The following is a 25,331-nucleotide window of genomic DNA, read 5'->3' as shown; positions in this document are numbered from 1 at the left end:
TTTGGTTCTTAGTTTCTCAAGAGTTCTTAGGCCCCACAATAGCAGTTTCTGAGCCATATATGTAAGTAAGCTTCTCCTGATGAAACTAACTAGTTTTTCTAGTCTTAAATGAATTTATAATCAAAAAAGGATAGGATAGTACTATAACAGGATAGTTCCATTACCCATCACTGTTCATTTTGCAATGCTTTTATGCATTGCTGTACAGAGCAGTGCTACTGCTATTTTGCTCTATACCTTATCCTCGCTTCAAATAGCCTGAAATAAATCAACTGTACTGCTTATGACAGATGAACAAATTGAACATTTTTTTCTCTCCCAAAATGATGTATTAGAAAATGCACAAATTTGGCCAACCTAAGTTTGACTGTAGGGTGATTTTTCACCTAAGTTCAGTTACAGAAAAGGTTTATAAGTTGATTAGTAAAACTAAAGATTGTGTAGTAGGTTCATTCTGTCTTGTAGACCTCTCAGTAGAATAATTTAGTGAGGAACAAGGTACTAGATTTCTTTCCTTTCGTGTCTGAGGTGCACTTAATTTGTAGTTTCAAACTCCTTCCTTGATTACCAGAGAATGGTATGTTCCAAGAGATTACATGCTGGGTAACTTTTATCAAATATTTAAATGTTCATGAGTCTATATTTCAGAAGTCATATACCACCTACCCATTGTAGCCTAAATTGTTGGCCTAGATAAAATTTTCTCAGTTGGTCCCCTTCTTTACTTATTTCAACTATCAAAAAAAAAAAAAAAAAAAACAAAAAACAACAACAGCAAAAAAAACCTGAAACAACAGAAGCTGAGAACAAAGCATTTCAGGAATGTCAAAACTCAGGACACATCTGTGGAAACAAGCAACCCAGATTTTCACACCTGACTCTAGGATAATTTTTAGGATGAAGGTTCCTTTTTTGGAAGCATTAGATTTTTTTCCCTTTCATATAAGCATCCAACCCACTGCATTACTATGGAGAAATCTGTCTTCCACCAATTCTTATGATCAGTCTTAATTTTCTTTTTTTCTCATTACTAGGGAAATAAATAAAACAAGGATAAATAAATAAATAAAATAAGTCAAGTTATTTTTAATGGAATCAATCAAGATTTTTTAATGGAAAGTTTTTTTGCACTTTATCAAATTTTCTTTTCTCATGTTTCATTGAAATATAATGCAGAATGGTAGCCTCAGTCACTTTTACTAGCATAGTTCATCTTCTCATATAAAGTATCTTTTTACATAGTATTGCAAATTAAGCACAGCCTGGGAAGCTTCCTGGGCATTGTCAAACAATTGGATGTGTCCCTAAAACAGTTGTGATGTTTCCTGGTATAATTTCAGTCCATGCCCAGGAGCACTGTCCAGAACAGTTCCCAGGCATGGTGCAGGAATTGGACTATTCCAAAGGTAATTCCCAGCTGGCTATTTATGTGCAGCCTCCTCCTTTTCAAGGTTGAGAGAGTTTGCTTGTTCAGGCATAGGCCATTGTGTGTCAGCAGTCTTCAGTGCCAAAGAACATTTCTGGGCATGTTTATTGTACTAGTATGGACAGAATTATCACAATTACCTTAACTGCTTTCCAGAAGTGCTAACCTCTTATGGTTGTAGTCCTCAATATAAACTGAGCATCACTGAGATCATATTTTCCCTACAGCCTCCTAGATATCTTTTTATAATGAAGTATTATGAATGAAAAGTCTCATTTTTTAGAATATTTTAAATTTTACAAATTAGTTGACACTAAACACTTGTCAAGAAGAGTAAGGACTGTAAGGAAAAAAAAAGCAAGAACTTTATTTAAACAAATCTGAAATTCATACGTCTCTTCATAAATTTTGGATTATTTGAAATTAGGACCACCTCAAGCAAAGTGCTCTATTTCCCAACATAGTCTTCAGATTTTTAATAGCATATATATTTCTCAATCTTTCCAGTCATGTAAACTCAGGAATTCTCTTAAATGTTGTAGAAGATATACCCAGCCTAGGGAAATAAATTAAATTTTATGAGTACACTTCCTTAAATGTCACCTTTAGTTCCCCATCTATTCAGATCTATTAACTCCCAATATCAGCATTATCCTAATACATTAATGAAATCACTGGATATCACAACAAATATCAATATGTGCCATTAATTAAGAAACTGAGGAGCCTCTGCTATTCTGTAATTCTTTCGTAATTTCTTTTGGTGACTGTTCCTGCTCAATGTTAACTTCAGAATTGGACTCACTTTTAGAATTAAAAATGAGACACAATTAAGATACTATTTTGGGAAACAAATATCTTTCTGAATTTTAAGTTTCTTTGAACATAACCAGTTACAGGATGATTCATGTCCTTCCTTGTTTTGCTCTCTATCTGAAGAGTTCACCGAGTTTTAACAGGGGGTACTTTTCTTAGCCCTAATTCATATACTTTTATAAGCATATAAGCATTGGATTATGCAGAGTGGGTTTAGCACTCTATGCCTCTTTTGCCTGTCATAGCTCCTGCTTCCTTTCAGTTCTTACTCTTTTTAGATTTGTGAGTGAGAGATAGCAGGGGCAGTAACCCAGCACTAACCAAACCATCGCTGCAATTCTCTTTCTAGCAGCTCAGATGCTGCTGCCCACTAGTACTGAATCAGCCATGGTGAACACTCTGTGATTCTGGGGGTTCATGAGTGATAACAGACTTGTGAACATACTGTCTCTAGGCACCAGGTCATTTTTATCCTTTCACAAGGACTCTACTAGTTGTTAATGTTATCAGTGTGAGTTTTCTAAAAAGAGTAAAATCCCAGTAAAGTTCCTGAATAAAAAAGAGAATGGGCAATGTGTGAATGAGATCTGTGCCTTGATACACATCACTTGGGACTTGATGTTTTTTCAGTTTAATTCCCAGTTCTATTATTCATAGGTCTGTGAGTACTATGGGAAACACAGAAGCTGTAAAATAGTACATGCTCATCTGGTTTTCAGAAAATCTGGGCTTAATTCTAGGTTCTGTTACAAATTCTGTGTTATCTCAGCTGATCATTCCATGTCTCTGATGTTCTGTTTCCTTATCTCTAAAACGGAAAAAGAAACATTTTCTCCAAAGGCTACTTTCATATTTCTGTTTAAAAATGAGACTGAATCAAGGGATATGCAACACTAACTGTAATTCTGAGAGAGTGTCAGCTGCAAGTTCAAAGATAGAAAATAGTTCAGACAATCATGTTAGAAAGAAGAGCTAAATTGTGCTTTTTAGGATCACTAACCAGAATGTAAAGTACATCCAGTAGTACTTCAGAGCTGTTTGCATCAAACCTTGAGAAATTACTTGTGTGCCAAGCATGTAGCAATGCCAACAGATCAGAATTCTCTGCTAACTTCTCTTGCTGTTAGGTCTTTATACCCACTTTGTGCAGGTACAAATGCATAAATTCAAAGCAGTGGCAACTGTAATCTAGTATGAGGGATTAATCTCAGTGTGGCTTCTTCCCAGAGAACATATTTGATATAAATTTCTGCTGATTCTCTTGGAAATTCTGGCACCATAATCTCATAAATGTGACTCTAGGGTCCTCCTCTTACACTATCTTTTTCCTTCTTACTGTTCAAAGCAGAGCCTTGAGCAAAAGCATATTTTTTTATTCTTTATCTGCTTTTCAGCGTGTTTCCTTTATTGTTGTAACTGGCATTAAGTTTATAGAAAATATCCTCCTATTCTTCTTTAATCAGAACTCTGCCAAGTCTCACTTTAACCACAATTTGATCTTTTTCTTTCTAGTGGAATTGAAAATAAAACTTCATTCTTTTATCTCACTTTTATTCTTAGCCTCTTTCAACAGAATGAGTTCCCTTTGGGAGTCTATTTTCTACTGCCTATTCAAATGTTATGTCAGAGTTACAAATATTGAGGCTTATGCATGTTCAGTCATTTTCTGTAAAATAACAGCTTGGGTTTTAATATCTTTTACTTCTATGTTTACTTGATATTTCAGGAGTATTTTACAGAACATGTAGCTATAGTTTTCCAAGATTTCCATCCCATAAAATTGTGGAACCATTGTCAGGCTGAAGATTGACTGCTGAACCTTGTTCCACTCTGAACATCCTTATCATTACCTGAATGTTTTAAATTTTGAGCAGCACACAATGTTAAAACAGTGGTGGAATTCAGTATTGTATCAACTATTAATTATGCCTTTGTAACATTCAAATTTTTCATAAATGTTAGAATTCTACAGGCTGATTTTAGTTTAAAATCCTTGTATTCAACTACTTGGCTATTTTTATTTTACAACAGTAAGATGGGAGCAAATCCTCTTCTGATTAATCAAATTGTCCTCCTATTCTGAAGTGCAGTTTAATTAAGCAATATTTAAGTAAGGGATAAATATAGAGAACATATTTATGCTAGAATTCAGATATATGATTAGAAGTACTGAGCTAAGTGATAAGCACCAATGCTATTCAAATATCTTATAAAGGCATACCATAGTCACTCACAGTGACACTTCAAATGAACTTCATAAGCATTTTCAGCTGTGATTAAATTCTGCATTTGAAAGTCGAAAATAACAAAGGAAAATTCAGTCTTTCCCCAACCATCATGGTGAGGCAAGAAAGTGATATTTGAAGCGTGAAGGAACCAAACTGGAGCCTGCTCTGTGGTAAAGGAAGGCAAAACCAGGCCAAGCACAAAGATAAACATTTTTCCCTCCAAAAATCACTCTATAATTAGAGTTATTTTTCAGTTGGACAGACACAAAGTTCCAGTATTTTTTAATTTTATTTTTATTTTTTCTTTCTTTCTCGCCTTGGAAAGAAATTCCACTTTAAAATGTTCTAATTCTTCTTTTAGTAATTCAAACATCCTAGCAACTGTCTTAATCCTTTCATAATGTGATGATCCTTCCTTAATGGTTGAATTCAGAAAATAGTTCTGCCTCTTCAATTTTCTATTTAATTTTCCAGATTAACCTTTTATTTAGCTGAGTTAATAAACCTTTTAACTGAGATAAATCATTACATGGTATTTACAAAATCATTTCAGATTTCTGGAATGCCTTTCATTTCCAAAATATCTGCTTTTTACATGGTCTTACAGAGCCAAAAATACTAGGAAATTATTGGTTTAAATTACATGTGCTGCGCATTTCAGTGTTTTTGATTGTCACACTCCAGCTCTACCTGGTGAAAATGTTTTTCCATACAGGCTTTGCCCTTTTTGTTCCCAATAATTTTGCATTATTTCTAGCTTTTACATACATGTTAAACCTTGATGAATTTTCTGTATTCAGGTTATCTCACTTATTATTATCATCATCATCATTGAACTCTCTTTAAGAAAAGTAGCAAAGCATTTCATATCCTGCGCTGAGTGGACACTTCCTGTCATTCAAATATTCTCTGCCAAATATAGGTAAATGGCATTTGGTAATTAGGATGGCATCCTCAGCTCCTTTCTGGCTACATACAGTTCACTGAATGGATTCTGACAGCTTTCTTGTTACTCAGACTGAGCTGCATTTGTTGTGCCATTAGTTGAGCTGCATTAGTAGCTATATGTGTAGACACATACATTTTCCCTTTCCCCCCTGAACTAGTACTCCAGAGTTCCACACAATTCCTGAAATTCTTTGCATTTCATAAATGTCCCTATTTTCATTTCCTAGAACATCTTTATTATTGCTTTCCTAGGAGCTGACTTCGGTCATCACTTGAAAATGAAACTGTTATAAAATAGCTGTGTTGACAGATGGCATAAACAGCACAGCAAATCAAATCTGCTCCAATGTTTTAATTGCAACAGGGAATTATCACCATGCCACTAAAATAAGGTCTTAAAAATGCAGTCAGTAAAGCCGGTGCTGCACTGAAATGACAGTTTCCAGAACTCTGACTCAACGAGGCAGCAATAGTAGCTTCTGTGGCTGACATGAAGTGATATATGCCTCAAAGGAAGTTCACAAACAGGTTTGCCAGGAGACTGTCTCAATCCTGATAAAGCTGCTTTCTGATAATATTGTTTGGACTCACTATGCATCAGTGGAAAATGTTAAATAAGCAGTGTCCAGGGTTTAATGTACTTTTTTTAAGGCAGAGTCTTCTCAAGACTGCCTCACATGTTTGAAAGAGCCATTCCAAGTCCTTGAGTGTTACATTCAGTTTTTGGTGGTTGGTTAATTCCTGGTGAAAAAAAAATTAACCCCAGAAATGTTACTCACCTCTGTAATTCATTAGTTTGTAACAAAAGACTTAAGAACTCTGAGTGCACCTGGGATACATTTTTATTCATTTAATCTTTGGAGCCTTAAATTTGACACCACTTAGATATAAGATAAAATCTAGGTTAGTTTAATCCCTACTAGCTCTAAGTACACTGGGTTGAATTAGCATAGATATGCAATAGCAGTAACTGCCTCAAGTGGAGGAATTTATGGAGTGGCTTGACTTAATGTCTAAATATTTGGCTTGGATTTTTGATGTACTGATTATCCTCAAAACCATTTGAGCCAGAGCAGTATGCATAAAATGTAATGGATTTATGAGTATTCAGTACATCTGAAAAGTCAGTCCAGTCCTGCTTTAGAGATGGGCACAGAAGTTGCTAATGAAGATCTTCAAATTTTAAAGAAATGTAGGGGAGATTGAAAAAAATACATTCTATTCATACCTGGATTACCATGTCATCATTTCTTTCTGCTTAGTAAAGTTTTTCTTGTTATTTCAAACATTCACAGACACAGAACACCACAAAGATGGAGAAGCAGCACTGAGCTCCCAATATAGTACTGATTCACTCACACTTCAGCAAGAAAGCACTTTTCGAGTGGTCTTTAATCATAGAATGATTTGGGTTGGAAGAGACCTTTAAAGATTTTTCTGTGCAGCTCCACTGACATGGGCAGGAAAATCTTGCAGTAGATGCAAGGTTGCACAAAGCCCCATCCAACCAGACCTTGAACGCTTCCAACAATGGGACATTCATGATTTCTCTTGACAGTCTATTCCAGTGACTCACCAGCATCACTGAAAAACTTCTTCATTACTTCTAGTAGTAGTCTATTCACTTTCAATTTAAAACCATTTACCCATGTTCTGTCACTACAGGCTTTGATAAAAGGTCTCTCTTCATGTTTCTTATAAGCTCCCTTTAAGTGTGGAAAGCCTGTATAGTCTCTTCCTGGAGCCTTCTCTCCTCCAGGCTGAACAACCCCAATTCTCTCAGCCTGTCTTCATAAGAGAGGTGCTCCAGCCCCGTGATCAACTTTGTGGTTCTCCCCTGGCCTGCTCCAGCACATCAATGTCTTTCCTATGTTAGAGGCCTCATGCACTAGGAAGGAGATATAATAAATGTATTCCTCTGAAATACATTTCTGATTTGAACATTCCTCTCTTAATGGCAATGGGTGTTTGGAGAAGCCAGTTGCTATAAAGTGTGTGAAAATTTGAACCTGTTAGTGTTGGGGTATTTCTCTTAGTAACATTGCAAATGATGAAATGTGGTATGCAATGCAGGTATAACAAGAAAATGAACATTTTTCTCAAAATCTTTTCTCAATGACATTGCAGATTTTGCTCAGGATATATGGATATTTTTCTTACCCCAAGTGTGTTGTTAACATTGTTTACATCTTCTTGTAACATCCTCTCCTACTATAAAAGAAATTACAGTGTTCCATTCTTCCAAATGAACTGTTCCTTGCTTGAAGTACTTGACGTGTCTTGTCATCTTTCAATTCTTTGTAAACAAAAGAAGAACCCTCAAATGCAGCTAACCATAACAGTGACCTTATTTACTTGACTAGTCTTACTAAAAGACAGCAAAAAGTTATTTTTTGTACATTTAGGTAAGTTATGATCATGGGTGCCAAATGACATCATCATGTCTCATAACAAAATACTGCAGGAAATGAATGCAGAAACCAAAAACAAACCCTCCAAAATAAAAGCATCCTACCTGGCAAGATTCTCCTTCAAAGCTGAACATTGTGGTTTAGTTATTTGCTTGCAATTTTAATAATGTTTTCTGTTTGTATTGCTACCTGTTGTCTAGGAAACACAAACTTACTCAACAATCACAGATAATACTCTTGAGAGATGGGGATTTCCAGGGGAATCATTACATTAAAGTGTTACAAGTTTCTTAAAAATGTATTTGTTAAGTACAGCAAAAGGGAAAGGATATTGCAAAGAGGTTATTGAACTCAGCTAATTTGATAAGAAATATGCATGCAATATAAGTTTTCTGCATTTAGTGAGGAGGTAGAAGCAGCTGTACAGTGTTCTCTATTTGTCACAGCGAGTGTTCAGAGGAGCTGTGAACATTGATCAAATGGCTATATGTGCATCTTGATGTCTCTGAGTACTTTGCCTGATAAACCCAGTGACTGGTTCACTGCATCCTTTGTGGGATTAAATTTTCCTGGCTAAGTCTGGACAATAAACTAATTTACATCGATATGGTTGATATCAAACATTAAAATGGGTCAATGACATCTTATAAATAATTATCCAGTGGTAGGGAGATATTCCTATTTTAAAATGATAAATAAATTTTAAAAACTAAAATAAAGTCTCATTCATTGAAACACCTTTCACTGAAGTAGATTAAAGGAGAGACTAAAATTGAAAGCAAAAGCTTCTTGAATAAAAGTGATGCCATAACAAACATATGGATTTAAAATCACATCATTTACTTATTCTTTCTGTCACTCTGTTCTATTCCTCTTCCTTCCTTTATTCTTTTTTACCTCCTATTTCCATCTGGACAACTTCTATCTATTTCATCATTTAAAGATGCTCCAGTGGATTTGATCGTCACCGGCAAGACTGGGTAGACAGTGGCTGCCCTGAAGAGGTATGTGAGTAGTTTACATCCTCAGCCCATCAGAGGCAATTTATATAGTTGTGATGTTTTTGTTTAAATTATTCAGATCATAAAGCATGGTTTCAAGGCCAAAGACATACTATATTTGTCATTTGGGGGAAATCCCATAAGGCATAACAAAGAAGAACAATCTGAGCAGTTTCACTCCCCATTTGAGGGACTAAAATGGACAAAAATTAAAATTTTATCTTTGGGAAAATACTTTAATTATACAAAACCCAAAAAAAACCCCCAGAAAGCCTACTCCAAAACAGTGTCCCTGTGCTGATTTTCTTTTAGATCTCTGACTCTTGCCAGAAAAGGGGAAGAAACTGTGATGCTCCTTATTTCAGAAAACCCTTTGCAAGAGTAGCCTCAAGGGAAAAACAGGCATTGCATTTTGATTATGAAATCTGACCAAAACATTTTGTAAAGAAGAAATTACACATTCAAAGAGATAAAATAAAAATAGTAATTGAAATAAAAATTTAAAAGCCCTCACACAACTAACTTACGTGGCATTTTGATGTCTTTTCATGGAGATGCAATGAAAGGATGAAAATGTTATCTGACTGTGGTAGTGGTGGGCTGTCAAACAGGGACCATAACCTTCCTCTGAAAGTTATCTGGGGTACTCCTAGACCAGAGAAGTTCATTTTCAATAAACATTTATAAAGATGATGATGATTATGATTGATATTGATGATGATGGTGATGACTTTCCAGTTTAAAAAGCTCCTTTACAAGCATTTTATGTTTGAGGTTTGGATTTTTTTCATTTTCCATTTGGTTTTTTTTACATGTTGGGATTGTGGTAATAGGAACAAATTCATTTATGGCACTTTTAATCTTCTGGGGGCTATAAAAAAAAAAGCAGTTATTTTTCCATGTTTGCTGAACAGGCTAAATATCCTCATGAGTTTCAGCAACATAGGCCTTCTGAAATGTCAGGTGAAACCCAGGGCAAAACATAGCCCCAGGTGTCTAGTGAGAAAATTCTGTTTTACTTTCAGTAGAAGCAAAGAGAATGCTATAAATCCATTTTAATAGAAGAATTGGGTTTTTTGTAACTGTAATTGCAAGGTAACTGCAACCTACATACTGCCTTATTACGTGGCCTTGAAGCTTCAGCTTTGCAGTTTGTCACCAGCTGATTTGAAAGCAAAATTTCTGAGATATTTATTGTCTGTGGAGGGCAACATAAGATAAAAGTTACTGGGAACACGTGTTATTATGGTGCACAACCCTTGTATGCTTTAATCCAGATTATAATTAGCTAGGACTCACTTTTGCTTGCAAATTAAGATATCAAAAAACTTTTCCCTGCAGCACATTAACATTACCTTCTGCTTCTCCTTTATTGTTTCAGTGCAGCATGTGCTCCAAGTTTTAGTGCATGATCTGAGAGGAAATTATTGATACACTAAGTGTATCTGAGGACTTAATAGTGTAATTTGCACAGTTTTGGGCTACTTGGTGGCAGTTAACTGTCCAACTTTTAGGCTCTGTGGAATAGAAGCAACAGCTTGCTTGGCATCTTCCAGAATTATGCCTGAGCTGACTGCTGGAGTTCCAGGAAGGATCAGTAATTAGCACACAATGGTTAGTTTTAGATGCTTCATTCAAGTGGATAAATAATGAGGATTGTCATAATAAGGTTTCTTTATTTTTAATATAGATTTTGAGTTAAATTTTAACTAAATTACATCAGTGAAATTAACAGGTTTTTTTAAAGAAAAAATACAAAGTGTAAAGAATAATTATCCTGCAGATACCGAGATATTTCTGTAATGTAATAAATAGTTTCAAGTAAAAAAGAGAATGATAAAATATCTGTGAATATTAAAAGAAAGACAATGCCCACTGGGTTTTTACAGCTAGATCTCAATAAAATGAAATAAAGTTTTGCATGACTCCACTTCCCATTGAAATGAACGGGGACAGCAGGAGTTAGATGCAGTTTCCATATTTGCTGAAAGACAATTGGATGTATTTTCCTGCAAACTCTGTGAACCATAAAAGAAATTATTCATTGCATCTTCAGAATTTTAAAAATGTCCAGAACTTGGGAGAAAAAAAAAGAGCAAATGGACTCTATATTGGTATCAAAATATTTGCCCATGCAAATAAATACTAAATTATTATATGATGTTGACCTTTATTTAGTGTGTTAATATATTATAATAATTGTATTGTTTTATTGCTTATCTTTTATAATTATGTTTTATATTTTTATATAAATATTTTTGTGTTTTAATATATACAAATAATATATCACATTTTAATATTATGTTGAATTAATAAGTATATAGTGAATGGATTGATTTATTGTAGTAAGTAAATATTCTATAGGCTGAATATATACACACATTTTATGCATCCATGTGTGTTCTCTTGTGATAATTACATGTAAAGCCTAATTAAATGCCCCAGTTAACTACACATTGTTCATTATGAAGAGCTACTATTTAATTCCCAGATATCTTTTTTAACATGTTTTATGTCACCTGGATTGATGGCAGTGTGCTTTCATAACAGAAGAGTGAAAATCTGAATTATAAACTTAGATGTTAAACTCTGATAGAGGAAAATAACAAGTTTGATGATCTGGAGTGACTTTGTGATTAACAATTGAGAGTTGTAAATTTTGCAGATAAATACAAAAATATATGTTGCTCAACGCTGCATAGAGACTTGAAAGGGGAAGTGTAAAAAAAGCCTAAAAAAAAAAAGCTTTTGAAATTTCTTTATCTAGAGTGTCTATTTTCACTCTTTTCATCACAACAACTTTTCTGTGATTAAATTCTTCATTCTTGACAGTTTCCACTGAGAATTAATTTTCTCTTCCTTGTTTCTGTTGTTTCCCAACAGTCAAAGGATAAGATTTGTGAGAAGACTATAGACACAACTGAAACACCTCTGTACTCCACCACCACCCTTCTGCCAACCACCACAAGGTTCAGAGTTTTAACAACCACCAGAGGATCCACCACTTCCCACCTTCCAACCAGCCTGCCCACAGAAGGTGACATGTATACACTTCATTTTTACGCTTGAATAAAAGCAATTTACAACTCAGAAAGAGATTTATTTCCTTTAAGTATGTGTTGATGGCAACCTTTTCCCTCTGGGGCAGCAGAAGGAAATGGGAATTTTATTCAAGGCTCTTGCTTTTAGATTGCTCCCTCTTGCAGCAGTAAGGTGAAAAGGGATGAAGGCTCCAGGAGAGGATGCTGATAGGGAAGGACAAGTTAGGAAGACTTCATGAAAACTTGAGGTTACAGTGACTTTTTCATGTTCCTTTACATTCAGGCAGTAGTCCAAAATCTGCTGATATAGTAGTAGTAAAGGTCCCTGCTAAATCAAGAAGAAATTCCCATCACAGACTTAATGAGGTAGTAATTCTTTTATGGATTCTATTTAGCCAGGTGAAAATTATAGATAATCCAAAATAAAAACATCTTTGAAATATGCCTGTTTACCTTTTTTCAGTCAGTTGACACTGTTTTTTTCATATAGTGCTCACTGATGTGAAGTAGTTTCTCTAGGCTTCTGAATTGAATTAACTGGGTAAGCAATGGTGGGTCAGTTCTCATCCTCATACCAATGGCTGCTTAAACCTTACCTTTTTGAGCTTGGGGTATCCTGCTTTCCTGCTTTTGGAGGAAATTCATCTGGGCAAGAAAGCTAATTGAGATTAATCAAGGAACATCTATAAAATTGTGTGTGTGTGTATGTGTGTGTGTGTGTGTGTGTGTGTGTGTGTTTATTGAAATTGTATGTTAACACAAGAAAAAGTACTAGGTACAGATTTTCCAAGTAGCTTGTAACAGGAAAATCTGAGCTGAAGACATTTCAAAGTGGGAATCTACTGATAAGAAAGGCTGGTAAATTTTGAGCAATAAAAGTTTAGAAACTGTCAGTACAGCATTTGGATTGCATTAAAAGGAATATTGTCTGGCATTCTGTTCATTAAAATTCACAAGAAAAAGAGGAATATGGAAGTAAAAATAGTTTAGTATTAGTAGACTTTTCCAAGATTCTTCAAAAAGAAACTAAGTCATTGTCTTATTTGATTGACATATGTTGGTTCATATAGTCTTTAATATGATAGAATGCTCAAGCTAAGTGTGAATATGTAATATATATTAATTATTTATAAATATTATGAGACTCTCATACACTTATTAACTAGTGTTTCGAATCCTCCTGAATGCTTTAACACTCTCATAAATGATTTCTTTTTTTTTTTTTAGTGGTAAGAAAGTGTAGTGCTCAGTGTAAGAAAAACCACAGTCTAGTTCTCATTAAGTTGAGTATCAAATAATTTTCTTGTTGTGGAATGTTTTTATCATTAAAAATTTATTGTTAAAGTGCTTCATGGCCTGGAAAATGCTTTTTTCCTTCAACTAACTTTGAATTTCCTTTATAGATGACACCAAGATAGCACTGCACCTAAAAGATAATGGAGGTAAGAGATTTTATTTTTGTCTGTAAATAGTGTCAGTATTTTGTCAAATTATACTCCACTGAATTTTATTAATCAAAATCTGATTGTAGAAATAGTTTTTATCAGACTCTCAAGGGACTCCAGCATCCCACATCTGTGTGGAAGATAAGTAGGGCAAATAAGCTTAGGAACTGCTTAGGAAACTAAATATTTACAATTCTCTTTAGCATTCTATAATTAAAGAGTTTGTTCAATTATGGACATATTAAGTAAATTTTAATTGTATTAATACAGTATTGACTATAATAATGCAGTTTTATTTAACTGTTTTAAGAGAGTATATAGTGCTAGTTCTAAATAATATTATGCTATAAAGTCATTCATAGTAGTGAATCATTTCATTACATTTTGTTAATAAGCATACCCATTTTATATCTATATCTGTACTAGCAGAGATCCTGCACATTCTCCATGTGCAGGTTAATAAGATCATCTTGCTATAAGGATCCTGTTGAATGAGACTATCTTTGTGAGTTCAAGGACTGAGACCTATGGTTTTTCCTTCTCCCTTTGAAGGGGATGGGAATTTCCCTACTATAATAGGACTGAGCTGTTAGATGTCGCCTGCGCCTGTGTTCATTGCCAAAGTAGGGCTAGCTGAGTTGAAAAGGAAGATTTGGGTTCATTTCTGAGGGCTTCAGCATGGTCTATCAAAGCAGAGGAAGATTTGCTGAGCAAATTTAAATAAATCACATTTCCACTGGTATTAAGGGGAATATTACTGGCTCTGATTGCCTTTCCAAGCAGGGAGCCTGACGTTTCTTTCATGGTAGAGAAACAGGTAGCGAAGTGTGGCAGCGGGCACAGACAAGGCACAGTGCGAGTCCACCAGCTCAGGGAAGCAGCAGGGCTCATCCCTGGTCTAGTGACCATCAGCTGAGTCTGCAGCAATGAGGCAGACCCAGGGACAAGGCAGGAAGACAGGCTGACAAAGAAGGGAAAGTGGCATAGCGTCCAACAGACAGCTCAGGGAAGGACCAGAGGAAGCATCTCCCATTAGTGGTCCTAGAGAAGGTGAGATGATGAATGACATCTACACAGGAGTTCTGCAACAGCAAAAGGATAAACAGCTCCAAAGCCCATCCAAGGAGACAGATTCCATGGACAGGACTGGAGACAAGCTATCTTTTGTGCTGGTCCAGGGTACAAGATCAGGGATGGGATTGAATATAGGTTCATCTGCAACATAGCTTAGGTTTGGACCTGAGCTTACATGGGGACCCCAAAATCATGGGCAGAGGTCCCACATACAGCAGTCCAGAACAGCTGAGATATAGCAGCTTCTCAGGACCCTCACAGAGAATTATTCAAGTTTTGAAAAATCATAGAGTGCAGATGCCACTTAGTTTGTTGGTCTCTTTTCCTGTCATTTGTTTCTCAGTCATATTCAGCCATTATTTTTTCCTTCTCTCAAACTAGAGATCTGTTCACTGTATGGTGGGCAGTTGTCATACTCTTCCTTGCCTCTGCCATTTTGCTGTCACCAACCACAGCACGGCTGGTCACATGCTATTGAGCATTAAATTGTCCATTTGTTGGCGTGGTATTTTTTGATATTGCTCTGATGCATAAGTGATCCCTTGGAATAAAGTGATCTGTAAACTCAATGTGGTGCTTGTAAGCATTTTATCTATAGAAATGTCCCTGAAACTTTATTTCTCTCTTGAAATCAAATTGCTTCTTATTTTATTGTGAAAACTTCTTCAGTGCTCTTAGAGGTCGATAGTCAGCACTTCATTCTCCTGTGCCATGTCTGCTCTGAACTGGAAGTGTATTGCTGGCTGAAAAGTGCCCCCACTCTGCCCTGTGAGCCAATGCTCCGTGGCAGGAGGCTGACCCAGAAACAGCTGACTCAGGCAGCTCTTCATCATCAGCATCTCATACACAGCTCAAAACTGTATGCTGTTGTATAAAAAATTATTCCAAAAGTGGGGTTTAAAAAACACATCCATGATTCTTTCAGTTAAGGACTTGCAGAAGGATTGCTTTTTCACTTCTTTATTCTGTGCCCAAGATCTAAAAAGGAAAACTATGTAAAAGTGTTGAATCCTACAGCACATTATAGGTGTCTGTGGCTTATTTGGTAGGTGAGGTGTAAGGTTTGATGCATTGGTTATATATAGAAAGTTCATTTCCACAGAGAAAGCTGCTGCATTTTAGGAGGACAAACCAACACCTGATGCAAGTATTCACTTTCCTTGAGCTTTCCTTTTATTCTTGAAATTGAAAAAAAATAAAATTACTTCAAACAACACAAAAGCAAAGCAGCACGCCAGGATTCCTCATTCACACAGTAAACGTATCTTTTAATCTGAGAAGTTATTTTTGGTGAATCTTCAATTATGCATTGAATTTTCTAGTGTCCCCTAGATTTGACTCAGATAAAACCTCTGTAGCCGCAGGCACATTCTTTGATTCTCTGTGGTTTCTCAGCCTTTCATAAAGAGTAGATTATTCCAGGTCATGAATACAGGGTCTTTACTTTCTCACATTAAATTCTTTAAAACTCTAATGAAAGGGAACCCTTTATAATGGAAAACCAAAGCTATATTGGATCAATGATTGCCTATAGTTTGATGTGTCCTTTGGTGATAGCAGTCAATATCTGGTTAGGTAGATCAAAAGGATTCCATTGAAGTTCTACATCTCACCTCTGTCTAGAACTTTTGAAACCAAATATTATAAATTTATAAATTGTTATAAATTTTATTTTTTTTATTCTGGTCATACTGCTTGGACTTTTTAATTATATGAGAAAATCTTTTGCAACTGTACTGTAATCCACCCACAGTTTTGTGGCATATCGTAACGTACATTTCAAATTTGCTTGGTTTTGTTTCTTCTGCCTGCCCTCTTTCTTTACAGGCATGACAGATGTCTATTACATACATGCCTAGACTGTTTTAAAATACAGGTGGCATGCCATCACAATTTTTTTGTGAATTTTGGTTCTCCTTAAGATGATAAGTATTTTATAAATTCTAAGAGATGTCCAGCACTAAAAATGTATAATATTTTTGTTATTAATTTCAGATTCAGTTGCTTTTTCATTTTCTTAAAATTTAAACAACTGGCTAAACATTTTAAAAGCCTATTTTTTCTTAAAAACTTTGAGCAATTGGCCATGGCTATCCTGTGTATGTAATGCAATATTTTCTTGTTGAGAACTCTCTGGTAGATGATTTATATGATTGGCAAGCACATCTAGACATTTTTTTTAACTTTTTTAGACACTTTGTTGTGATGATTAAATTGCTATGAGTCCCCCACAGTCCTTCAGCTTTAAAACTCGAAAGAGAAGTCTATGACTTTTGGACTGCAGGTATCAGGCAAATGCTACACTTTTCATTCATCAAGGTGTACAGAAATTTCTGTTTCACAAAAAGGAAAGCTGTGAAAAAAGAAACCAAACCAAAAAAAAACACCCAAAAACATTTGAGGACAAAAACATGTTTTATTTATTTGTTAACAAGTTCATCCCAACATATGTAGTTCTAGGAAATGTCAGTATCATGGTTTTTTTCACTTTCATCTGGATATTTTCAGAGATGGTCTAGATACCACTAACAGTAATGTACTAACAGGATTAACACTTGTGCTACAGTGAGCTTAATTTGATTTTGAGAGATTAGGAAACTTAGTTAGAAATTACCAAAATATAGACAAAAGTTTTTGAAAAAAAAGTACTTTTATATACTTTATATACAGTGATAAACTTACCCAAGACTCTGGTTTTTCCAATAGTGTCCTACATCTGGAAACTAGCTTCCATTAGTCATTTGTCTTCCTAATTTCAATTACAGAGAAAATGTCCTTTTTTTCTTGTGTACCCTGGACTCCAGCTGCAAGACATAAAACACCAGCTAATACCTGATAAGAGTAATATAAATTTTTTCTTTCTAATATGTTAAGTTGCTAAATGATTCAGAAAATTAGATATATTTCACCAAAGAAATAAGCCAGCCTTTCAGGCAAAACAAATATTTTTGTCATAGAGGACATTATTATGACCACACAGTCCAAAGCCAAGGGACTCAGCTTAACAAGTCACTGTGAATTAGCTGAGTCTTCCCCAATTTTAAAGTAAAACAAAATAAATTTAAAAATTGTAAGCATAATTTTTGTGTAGGCTTAAAACTCTTGTAAGTGGACTTCATATAAGATAAGACTGACAAGATATAGCCTTTTTTTTACTGCAAGAACTTAGCTTAGCCACAGGAAATGACCTTCCAGAGGCTTCATCTCATCTGGTGTTAGCCAGGAATGAAAAATGGTACCCTTCATGGTACTTTGAATTGTAATTAAATGTTTCTTATAACAAGACATTTATGCCTTTTCCAGAATTTTTGTGTCTTCACTTCATCCCAGTTTTGTTGTTAACATGTTATTACAGATATTATCACAAGATATATAAAAAAACCATCAATCCAATCGGCAGTCAATCAAATACTGACAGAGATTTTCCAAAGTAGTGGCACTGGCATGCAAATAACCGCTAGAAAGAAAATATCACTTTCTCCTTGAGCAAAAAAGGGCATTTTTCATCATATTAAGCATTATAGATCACATTGGAGAAGCATGATGTTAAAAAACCAGAAGAGCTGTGTGTAGACACTTCAGCTTATATTGAAGTCAAGCATACTAGTTTTGTTTCTCTTTGGTTTTCTAAGATAGATCAAAAATGACATATGGTATTCTACTCTTACAGTTGTCATGACTTTGTTGTAAAGGCACACAGCTGACTTTGTTAGTCACACATTTACATTTTGCTGACTTTGTACCCGATCAAAGGGTTAATGGGAAAACCCCATGTAGCTCTAAGTGCAGATCTTAAGGAGGACTAAATGGAAAAACCTGGATAAACTTTTACTAAAAGCCTGCTTTCCTTAATTTTACGTCATCTGCTCCTGTTGCTGTGACAGTGCTATGGCAGTGTGACAGCTGCTGGGGCACTCAAAGACCCTGTGGTCTTCTGTCTCTAACTTCCCACTCTGCGTGGAGTTAAGCCAGGTTTGCAGTCAGTAGCTGTCTCCAATCTTCTCTGCACTGCTCACTCGTCTTTGACATCGCTGTGCATGGGTCACTGTAAAGAATGGCAAAAATGAAGGTCAGGTGAAGGAAGGCTCATATAGTTGTACATTTTGCATTGAAGTTGAAGTACCTGAAGCTGTTCTGTGTCCCAACAGTGTAGTGGGCACTGTGGTGAGTAACTCTACAAGCACTGGACACAGCCTTAGAGAGGAACAGCCTGCTTTACCTTATTGTCTTGTGTTTGCTTTCAGTAATTTTCAATGCGGTGACAGAATTGAAATTCTTATAAATAGCTAACTTTTTGTTCATCTGAATTTGAGTCAGCTGCTTTTACAGGAGTGGTCCTTTGTGGTATTTATTGAGCTTCATGAGGACAACTGTTTGATGCTACTAAGTATTGTAACAGCTTACACAGTCTCAACTGGCTCAAATTCAAATTAATATAGATGACAACTGTTGTAGAATTAGGTGATATTTTAGAGCAGAAATATGAAAGCCCTTAGCTAACATATTTAGAGTACTGTCATCCTACAAACAGAGGGATTTGATTGTAATGCACTCTCATCAATTTACTACACTAAGCAATTGATCAGTCTTGGAAAGACTTACTGAGTTGCCTTGGGTCCTACAGAAAATTGATAGCAAAGCCAGATACTGAATTCTGATTTTGTGTGTTGTAGTTCATAATATTCTCACTCAGAGACCACCTTTCATTTCTTACATGCAATTGAAAATCAATTTTTAAAGCATTAGCTGAGCCATAACTTAATAAATCATCATGAAACCAAGTAAAGCAATGGCTTAACCTCAAAATGTTAACAAATGCTAAGAGATTGAACCCAAAAGTCAAGAAAATCACACTCCATTACTGTGAATAAGTTGAGAACTCCAGAGCATGCTATTCCTAAAAGAGGTAGAGAGAAAATTTTTATGGGGATTCCCTTCAGTCTCTGGAGAATCCTTCCAACTGCACATTCCCTTATTACCTCCCACAGGTCATTAAACATCTTTTCAGGAATCTGTGTTATGTACAGGGAAAAAACTTGTGTGTGAAGAACCACATACCTGCCCCATAAAGCAAGGAGTCTCCTGGTAGATTCACATTCCAGATGTAAATGGAGGCCCAGAAGAGGGGAAAAATCTGGTGGCTCTATTGAGCTCGCTGTGCCTGTAAGCCTGTGTGCTCAGCTATCCTAAATATTATGTCCTCCCTCTTGGCAGAAGCCTAACTCAAACCCACAGCCATGCAAACAGGAGTGATACAGTTTCCAGGCTAGAAATTATCTATGTAATAGAATGGAGAGCTGGTGAGTGAACTTGATCTGTAGTTGCCCCAGAACACACAGCAAGAGAAGGTTTCTGCTCTTTTGCTGACCAAAAAGGAGAAAATGCATTCTTCAGGTAAAAAGAGGGGAGAAAAGAACCAAGCTTAGGACTGAGTTACCATCTTCAGGCTGATTGCTGCTACTTGAATCATCTATTTCCCTGGCTTAGAGTCTCAGTCAGGAGGGTCAAATAAAGTATTGTGGTTTATCCCTTAACAAATCATGTGCATATAAGTGAGTTTGAATTGGAGGTTCGAATCCAATATTTTTTTCCAGATGGTCTTTTACCCTCTGATCAAAATTCAAGAGCAAAAAGGAATGCCACGGCTTTTAGAGGGAAAAGCAAAATTTTAATTTCCAAGTCTGCAATGAAATTCTACATTTTTGTCTGTCACTCACCTTTTGTTCCACATCACTTTATATAAAGGAAATTTTCTAGCAAGGAAGTACCAGAAGTTCATCCATTTTTCCTCAGTTTTCCTGTACAATATTTTGTATCTCTCTTCTCACAGACAGAGCTAGTAATCTCTGGAAATTAAACTCTTTTGCATCTCATATCATAAGAGGTGTAAATGTATCTACTACAATTTTGTTTTCTCATCTCTAAAACCATGACGGTAGAAACTTTGTGTAAGCTTTAAAATTAGATCATATAAAACAATGTATTTCATTATTTCGCAAACCTCAAGGGTTAATATGCAGTTATGAGAAAAATAATGTTGGCAATGTACCCTCAATGTGTTTACAAACAGCAAGTAGCAGTTTGTAAACACTAAAAAGCAATCTCAGTTTGTAGACACCTTTGTTCTGTTAAAGTCAGCATCGCAGTCCTGTGTGCCATGGCAAAACAAGATTTTCAATTTTCATTCCTTGAGGTTTTTTGTTTTGCTGCTCCAAAAGAAGCTAGCCCAAGAGTAACTGGAGACATAACATTTATTTTAAATCAAAGATTTTATAGTGTTTATAAGTTTATAATGGAAACAATAGGAATATTTTTATTGTGTTTTCACTTTTATTTTTTGAACATTCCAGCATCAGAATAGCTATTTCTTGTTCAGATTCTGTGCCTTTATATTAGAGAAAAAAGGCTACTTGCTCTTTCTATCCAGTCATGCAGCACCTAATGAGAAGTAGACTGACCTTGGAGATATTAACAGGCTCCTTTGACTTAGAAGTTTAATGCATTTAAGAGTTTGAGAAGACATTATAAATACAGGGTATATCATATGTAAAAATTGCTTTTTGAGCATAAGAAAATGAAAATCTGAGGAAAGTTCCATAGAGAAAACCCCTTTTGGGAAAGGATTGGTCATAAAACAAATAGCCTTCCATGGGTTTTGCCTTTCCTGGAACAACAGAAATGCTGTGATAATCTTAGTAAGATTTCTACACCTGAAAAACTTTCCTAGTCTGTTTTTTATCTATTTCCCTTGGTGGCTTTTTGAAAGAAGTGACAGTTGATTTTGCAGCAAAGAATATTTTCAGTGTTGACAACACTGTTTATTGTCTCAGTGAAAAGAGAGTGAAATCCTTTTCTCATGAGTATTTGAGCCCTGGGGTCAATAGACTGAATTTCCATTATGGAAATTACAAGTTACTTAAACTTGTTGTAATTTAAGGAAAGCATTTCTTTTGTTTCATTATGTTTTTGCATTTGGCATTCTGATCACTGCACTCATGTCCACACAGTGCTTCACCCTTGACTAGCAGAAATCTGGGCAGGCAGTTGACACCTGCGTTGTCTCAATGAGATTGTGTTCTAGTTTGCAAAGCTAGATGCTAAAAGCTGAGAAAATATCAGATCAAAAGGGATTAAACTGATGACCTTTATAGAGTGGTTAGGACCTTTGCTGAATTCCAGCATTTTTTAAAATGCAGAATATGATGTTGTGCCTTCAACCATAACATAGCAACAATAAACTGCTCGTTTAGTGCAAATTGGCCTGAAAATGGGTATAAATGACAAAGTAGTTTTTGATGCACAAATGTGACATTGAAGTAAAGAGTATGAAACTGTCAGAAGATAATTATGAGACAAGCTATGAATCCTGTGCTGCTTTGAGGAAGCAGTTGCTTCTCAGTAGGGCAACTCAGAACTTACTGTTCACCAGTGGGAATTAACAGTCCATCCAAGAGGATGTACAGTCAAGCAGGCCTTTCCTGATGCCCTTTCACTTACTTAATTTCCATTTTCATGGCAATTTGGAATATATGTACAAGTACTAAATATTGTTACAGTGCATGAACAGAAACTAAGACTGATGTTTCTATACATTTGTCTGTTCTCAGATGAAGTGAATATTGATGACTATGTCAAGCAAAAGATTCTACTGTCTGAAAATAAGAGAAATTTTTTGGAGTCACCTTTCTTTCATTTCTTCTCCATGAATCTTGCATCCTTCTTCATATAGTGGTCTGACTGGCAGGAAATATTTCAATGACCCTTTAGGAGACAATTTTGAAAATTTGAAAAATAGAACTTCCAGATTCTTTCCCCCACTTCAGTATAAAGAATTGCCTGGAAACTTCCACTATATGTACTGTGATAAAATAAAATAAAATAAAATAAAATAAAATAAAATAAAATAAAATAAAATAAAATAAAATAAAATAAAATAAAATAAAATAAAATAAAATAAAATAAACAATTAAATAGGGCTGACACTACTTTTCCATTTCAAAACTCCTATACATTTGTGTGAACTATGCTCTAAGAAAGCAAAGTAAATCTCTTTGTAGTATTTAAGCAGGGAGAGACCTGGTTCTTGGATCCTCTTCATACATAAACTCAAAATTCATGTCCAAAATCAGTACAATTAAAATTGAAGTTCATGTGTAAACAGATACTCATGAACTTTTAAAAATAATGATACCTGCAGGATTAGGCTGTACCAGAGTAGGTATCACACTTGTATTTTTTTTTATTAATATTATTAATGTTTTCCACATGCTAGCTTAGCTTCCCAATCTATTGGGATTTTTTTATCCTCTGATTCTGTTACTCAGTTCCTTACTTCACAAAGTGTTGCTGACTTTATGGGGACAGAACAGAGCAACACTGTGGGGTTTTGACTGTCCTGAATCAAGATTGAGGAAATATGGACAAAAGGGATATGTACATGAATCCCTTCTCTATCTCCAGAGATGCATAACTATTACATGGAGTAATAGTCAGATATATTCTTGGCTAAGATAATGCATCTTCATTTTCCTTTTTTCCCTTTTGTTCCAATGGCGCTGTGCAATCTGCCATGCAGCCTTCCTTAGTCTGGTGAGAAACATGCTGCCATGGATGTATAGACTGTAATACTCAGATTAACTGTTCCTCTTTTATTGCCCCTCATGCAAGACATTTACCACTGCCTGCATCAATATGCCTTTCTTCTATATTTTTCCAAGTCTCTATTTTAACTTTAATGTGGAGTGTTCAACTCCAATCAGATGAATGGTAAAAGACCACGTTGCTACTGTTGTTGTTGTTCCTATTAATAACAATAAGAGTGATTTGTTTGATGTGATACTCATAACATATATCTGTCTTCAAAGAACAAATCGCAGTGTGTCCCTGACCTCAGAGAATATAGCACACTAAGACAACCAAACAAATATTTCAAGGGGATGGCACAGCAAAAAGGATGCTTGCAGATATCAATGATTTTCATTATAGTCCGCTTGCCATAGAAGCATGGCAAGAGGAAACTTAAAAGTGGACCTGAAAGAAAATTTGTCATAAGCAAGACCAGACAGGTGTTGTGGGGAGTAATGCATGAAAGTGATTAGAAGAATTTGCAGAAAAGCAGAAAGCAGTGGGAATATCACACCAACACACAGAATATGCAGAGTTGGAAGAAACCCACAAAGATCACAGAGTCCAACTCCTGACCCTGCACTGAACCACCCCCAGGAGTCACCCCAGGAGCCCGAGAGCATTGTCCAAATGCTTCTTGTACTCTGTCAGGCTTGGTGCTGTGACCACCTCCCTGAGGCACCCAGAAATCCTCTGGGGGAAGAACATTTAGGAGAATGATGGAAGTTTGTAAAGTCAAATTACCAGAGCTCTACTGGTGTTTCTTAAACCTAGGACTTCTGAATGGCTCTTTTGCCTGCAGAAGTGGGCAGAACAGCAATTCTTGTATCCAACAGTATGATGAAGAACAACCAGTTTTACAGGAGTTGGTTGATACATTGAGAAACTTTTCCCCCTGAGGTTACACTGTTGTTGAAAGGCTTTCAGTCACTTATTTTAGAAACATGCTGACAAGCTATTTGTGACACAGACAACCCTCTTTTTATGACAGTAGCATAACATGAGTGGCTTCTTGGTATCAACTTTAGTAAATGAATGGTCTTCTTCAATACTTTGGTATGACAAGTGTTCCATTCAGACCAAGACCAAAATATTGCAGGATATTTGCATCCATCTGTTGCACTTTTGGCTGTCTGATTCTGTTGGAAAGAGCAGTTCCAAACTCTTCTACAAACTAATGAATAAGGCTTTCAGAACGTGTTTAATACCTAGACCTCACAAAGGTTTGTGGCATGTCTCAACTGGAATATTTAAAGAAAAGTAAAATGTTCAAAATGTATTTAATTAGTACTTTTTTCTCTGTGGGACAATTGCAACAATCTTATAAGAAAATCAAAGCAAAATTTATTATAAAGGCAATTAGGAGCTTCAGACTGTCCATTTTAAGTTCAAAAGAAAGGATGTTAATATCATTTATTGAATTTGAATCAGTAAAACATTTGAAAGTCTTTTCATTAAGATTATGAGAATACCCGGTTGTAGAAAAGAGACATCTAATATTTTTTTCCAGCTGGGCTGTAGAAAATGAGGTACATGTAACACAGAAAAAGCAAATGCTCAGTTGCTGTCTGTGTAATGGAATGGGTAAGGCATAAGTTACTGTGCTAAGAAGTGTGCTCTTTGTGCAGCTTCAACAGATGACAGTGCAGCAGAGAAGAAAGGTGGAACGCTTCATGCTGGGTTAATTGTTGGCATTCTAGTCCTGGTCCTCGTTGTGGCTGCAGCCATCCTCGTGACTGTCTATATGTACCATCATCCAACGTCAGCAGCTAGTCTCTTCTTCATAGAGGTAAGACAAGAGCAATACTTTGTGTCACTAGTCCTGTCTCTTGGCTAGGGTATTTGGAGTCTCCAAAATAGATCTCCAAAATAGATCTGAATCAAAAAGCATCTTTGTGTTCAAAGAGTAATCTTTGAAGAAAAGGAGGTCTCCTAGCAGGGGATATTGTTTTGTTCTTAGCATGTTTGTCACTCCACTCCTTTAGCTACCATTGCTATTACTTCTTTTGCTTGCAGACAGGACATATATCAAAGAGATATATGTCAGATACCACACTACTTCTCTTTCCTGTCCTTCATTTTCCCCACAACAGCATTTTACCATTACCTTTTTGTGCACTACCATTTTATTTCAGGACATATGATTTTTCTAAAATTTTCCTATGGGAGGAAGAAAAATGTATTCATTCTAAATTCTACAGAAGAGCTAACTTCTAGCAAGTTTTTAGCTGGAAAATTGTTTTAGCTTTTCCTTATATCATTTAAATGAATTGTTTTACACTAGAGTGTAAAATAGAGTCTAGAATGTAGAAAATA

General features: G+C 35.6%; 1 protein-coding gene across 2 annotated transcripts in view; it reads left to right on the top strand.

The window, feature by feature from the left end:
* The window catches only part of PLXDC2 (plexin domain containing 2), a 251,285-nt gene that overhangs the window by 209,701 nt on the left and 16,253 nt on the right, over positions 1-25,331 (top strand). For both annotated transcript variants that reach the window (XM_030264549.4, XM_032746647.3), the window contains 4 exons: positions 8,773-8,833; positions 11,714-11,867; positions 13,275-13,313; positions 24,644-24,804. In XM_030264549.4, the coding sequence (XP_030120409.1) occupies positions 8,773-8,833; positions 11,714-11,867; positions 13,275-13,313; positions 24,644-24,804 (415 nt within the window). The remainder of the gene's footprint in view (positions 1-8,772; positions 8,834-11,713; positions 11,868-13,274; positions 13,314-24,643; positions 24,805-25,331) is intronic.

The sequence above is a fragment of the Taeniopygia guttata genome, chromosome 2 (genome assembly GCF_048771995.1).
Source record: "Taeniopygia guttata chromosome 2, bTaeGut7.mat, whole genome shotgun sequence".
Taxonomy (NCBI): Eukaryota; Metazoa; Chordata; class Aves; order Passeriformes; family Estrildidae; genus Taeniopygia; species Taeniopygia guttata.
This window is presented reverse-complemented; position numbering and strand designations above follow the sequence as displayed.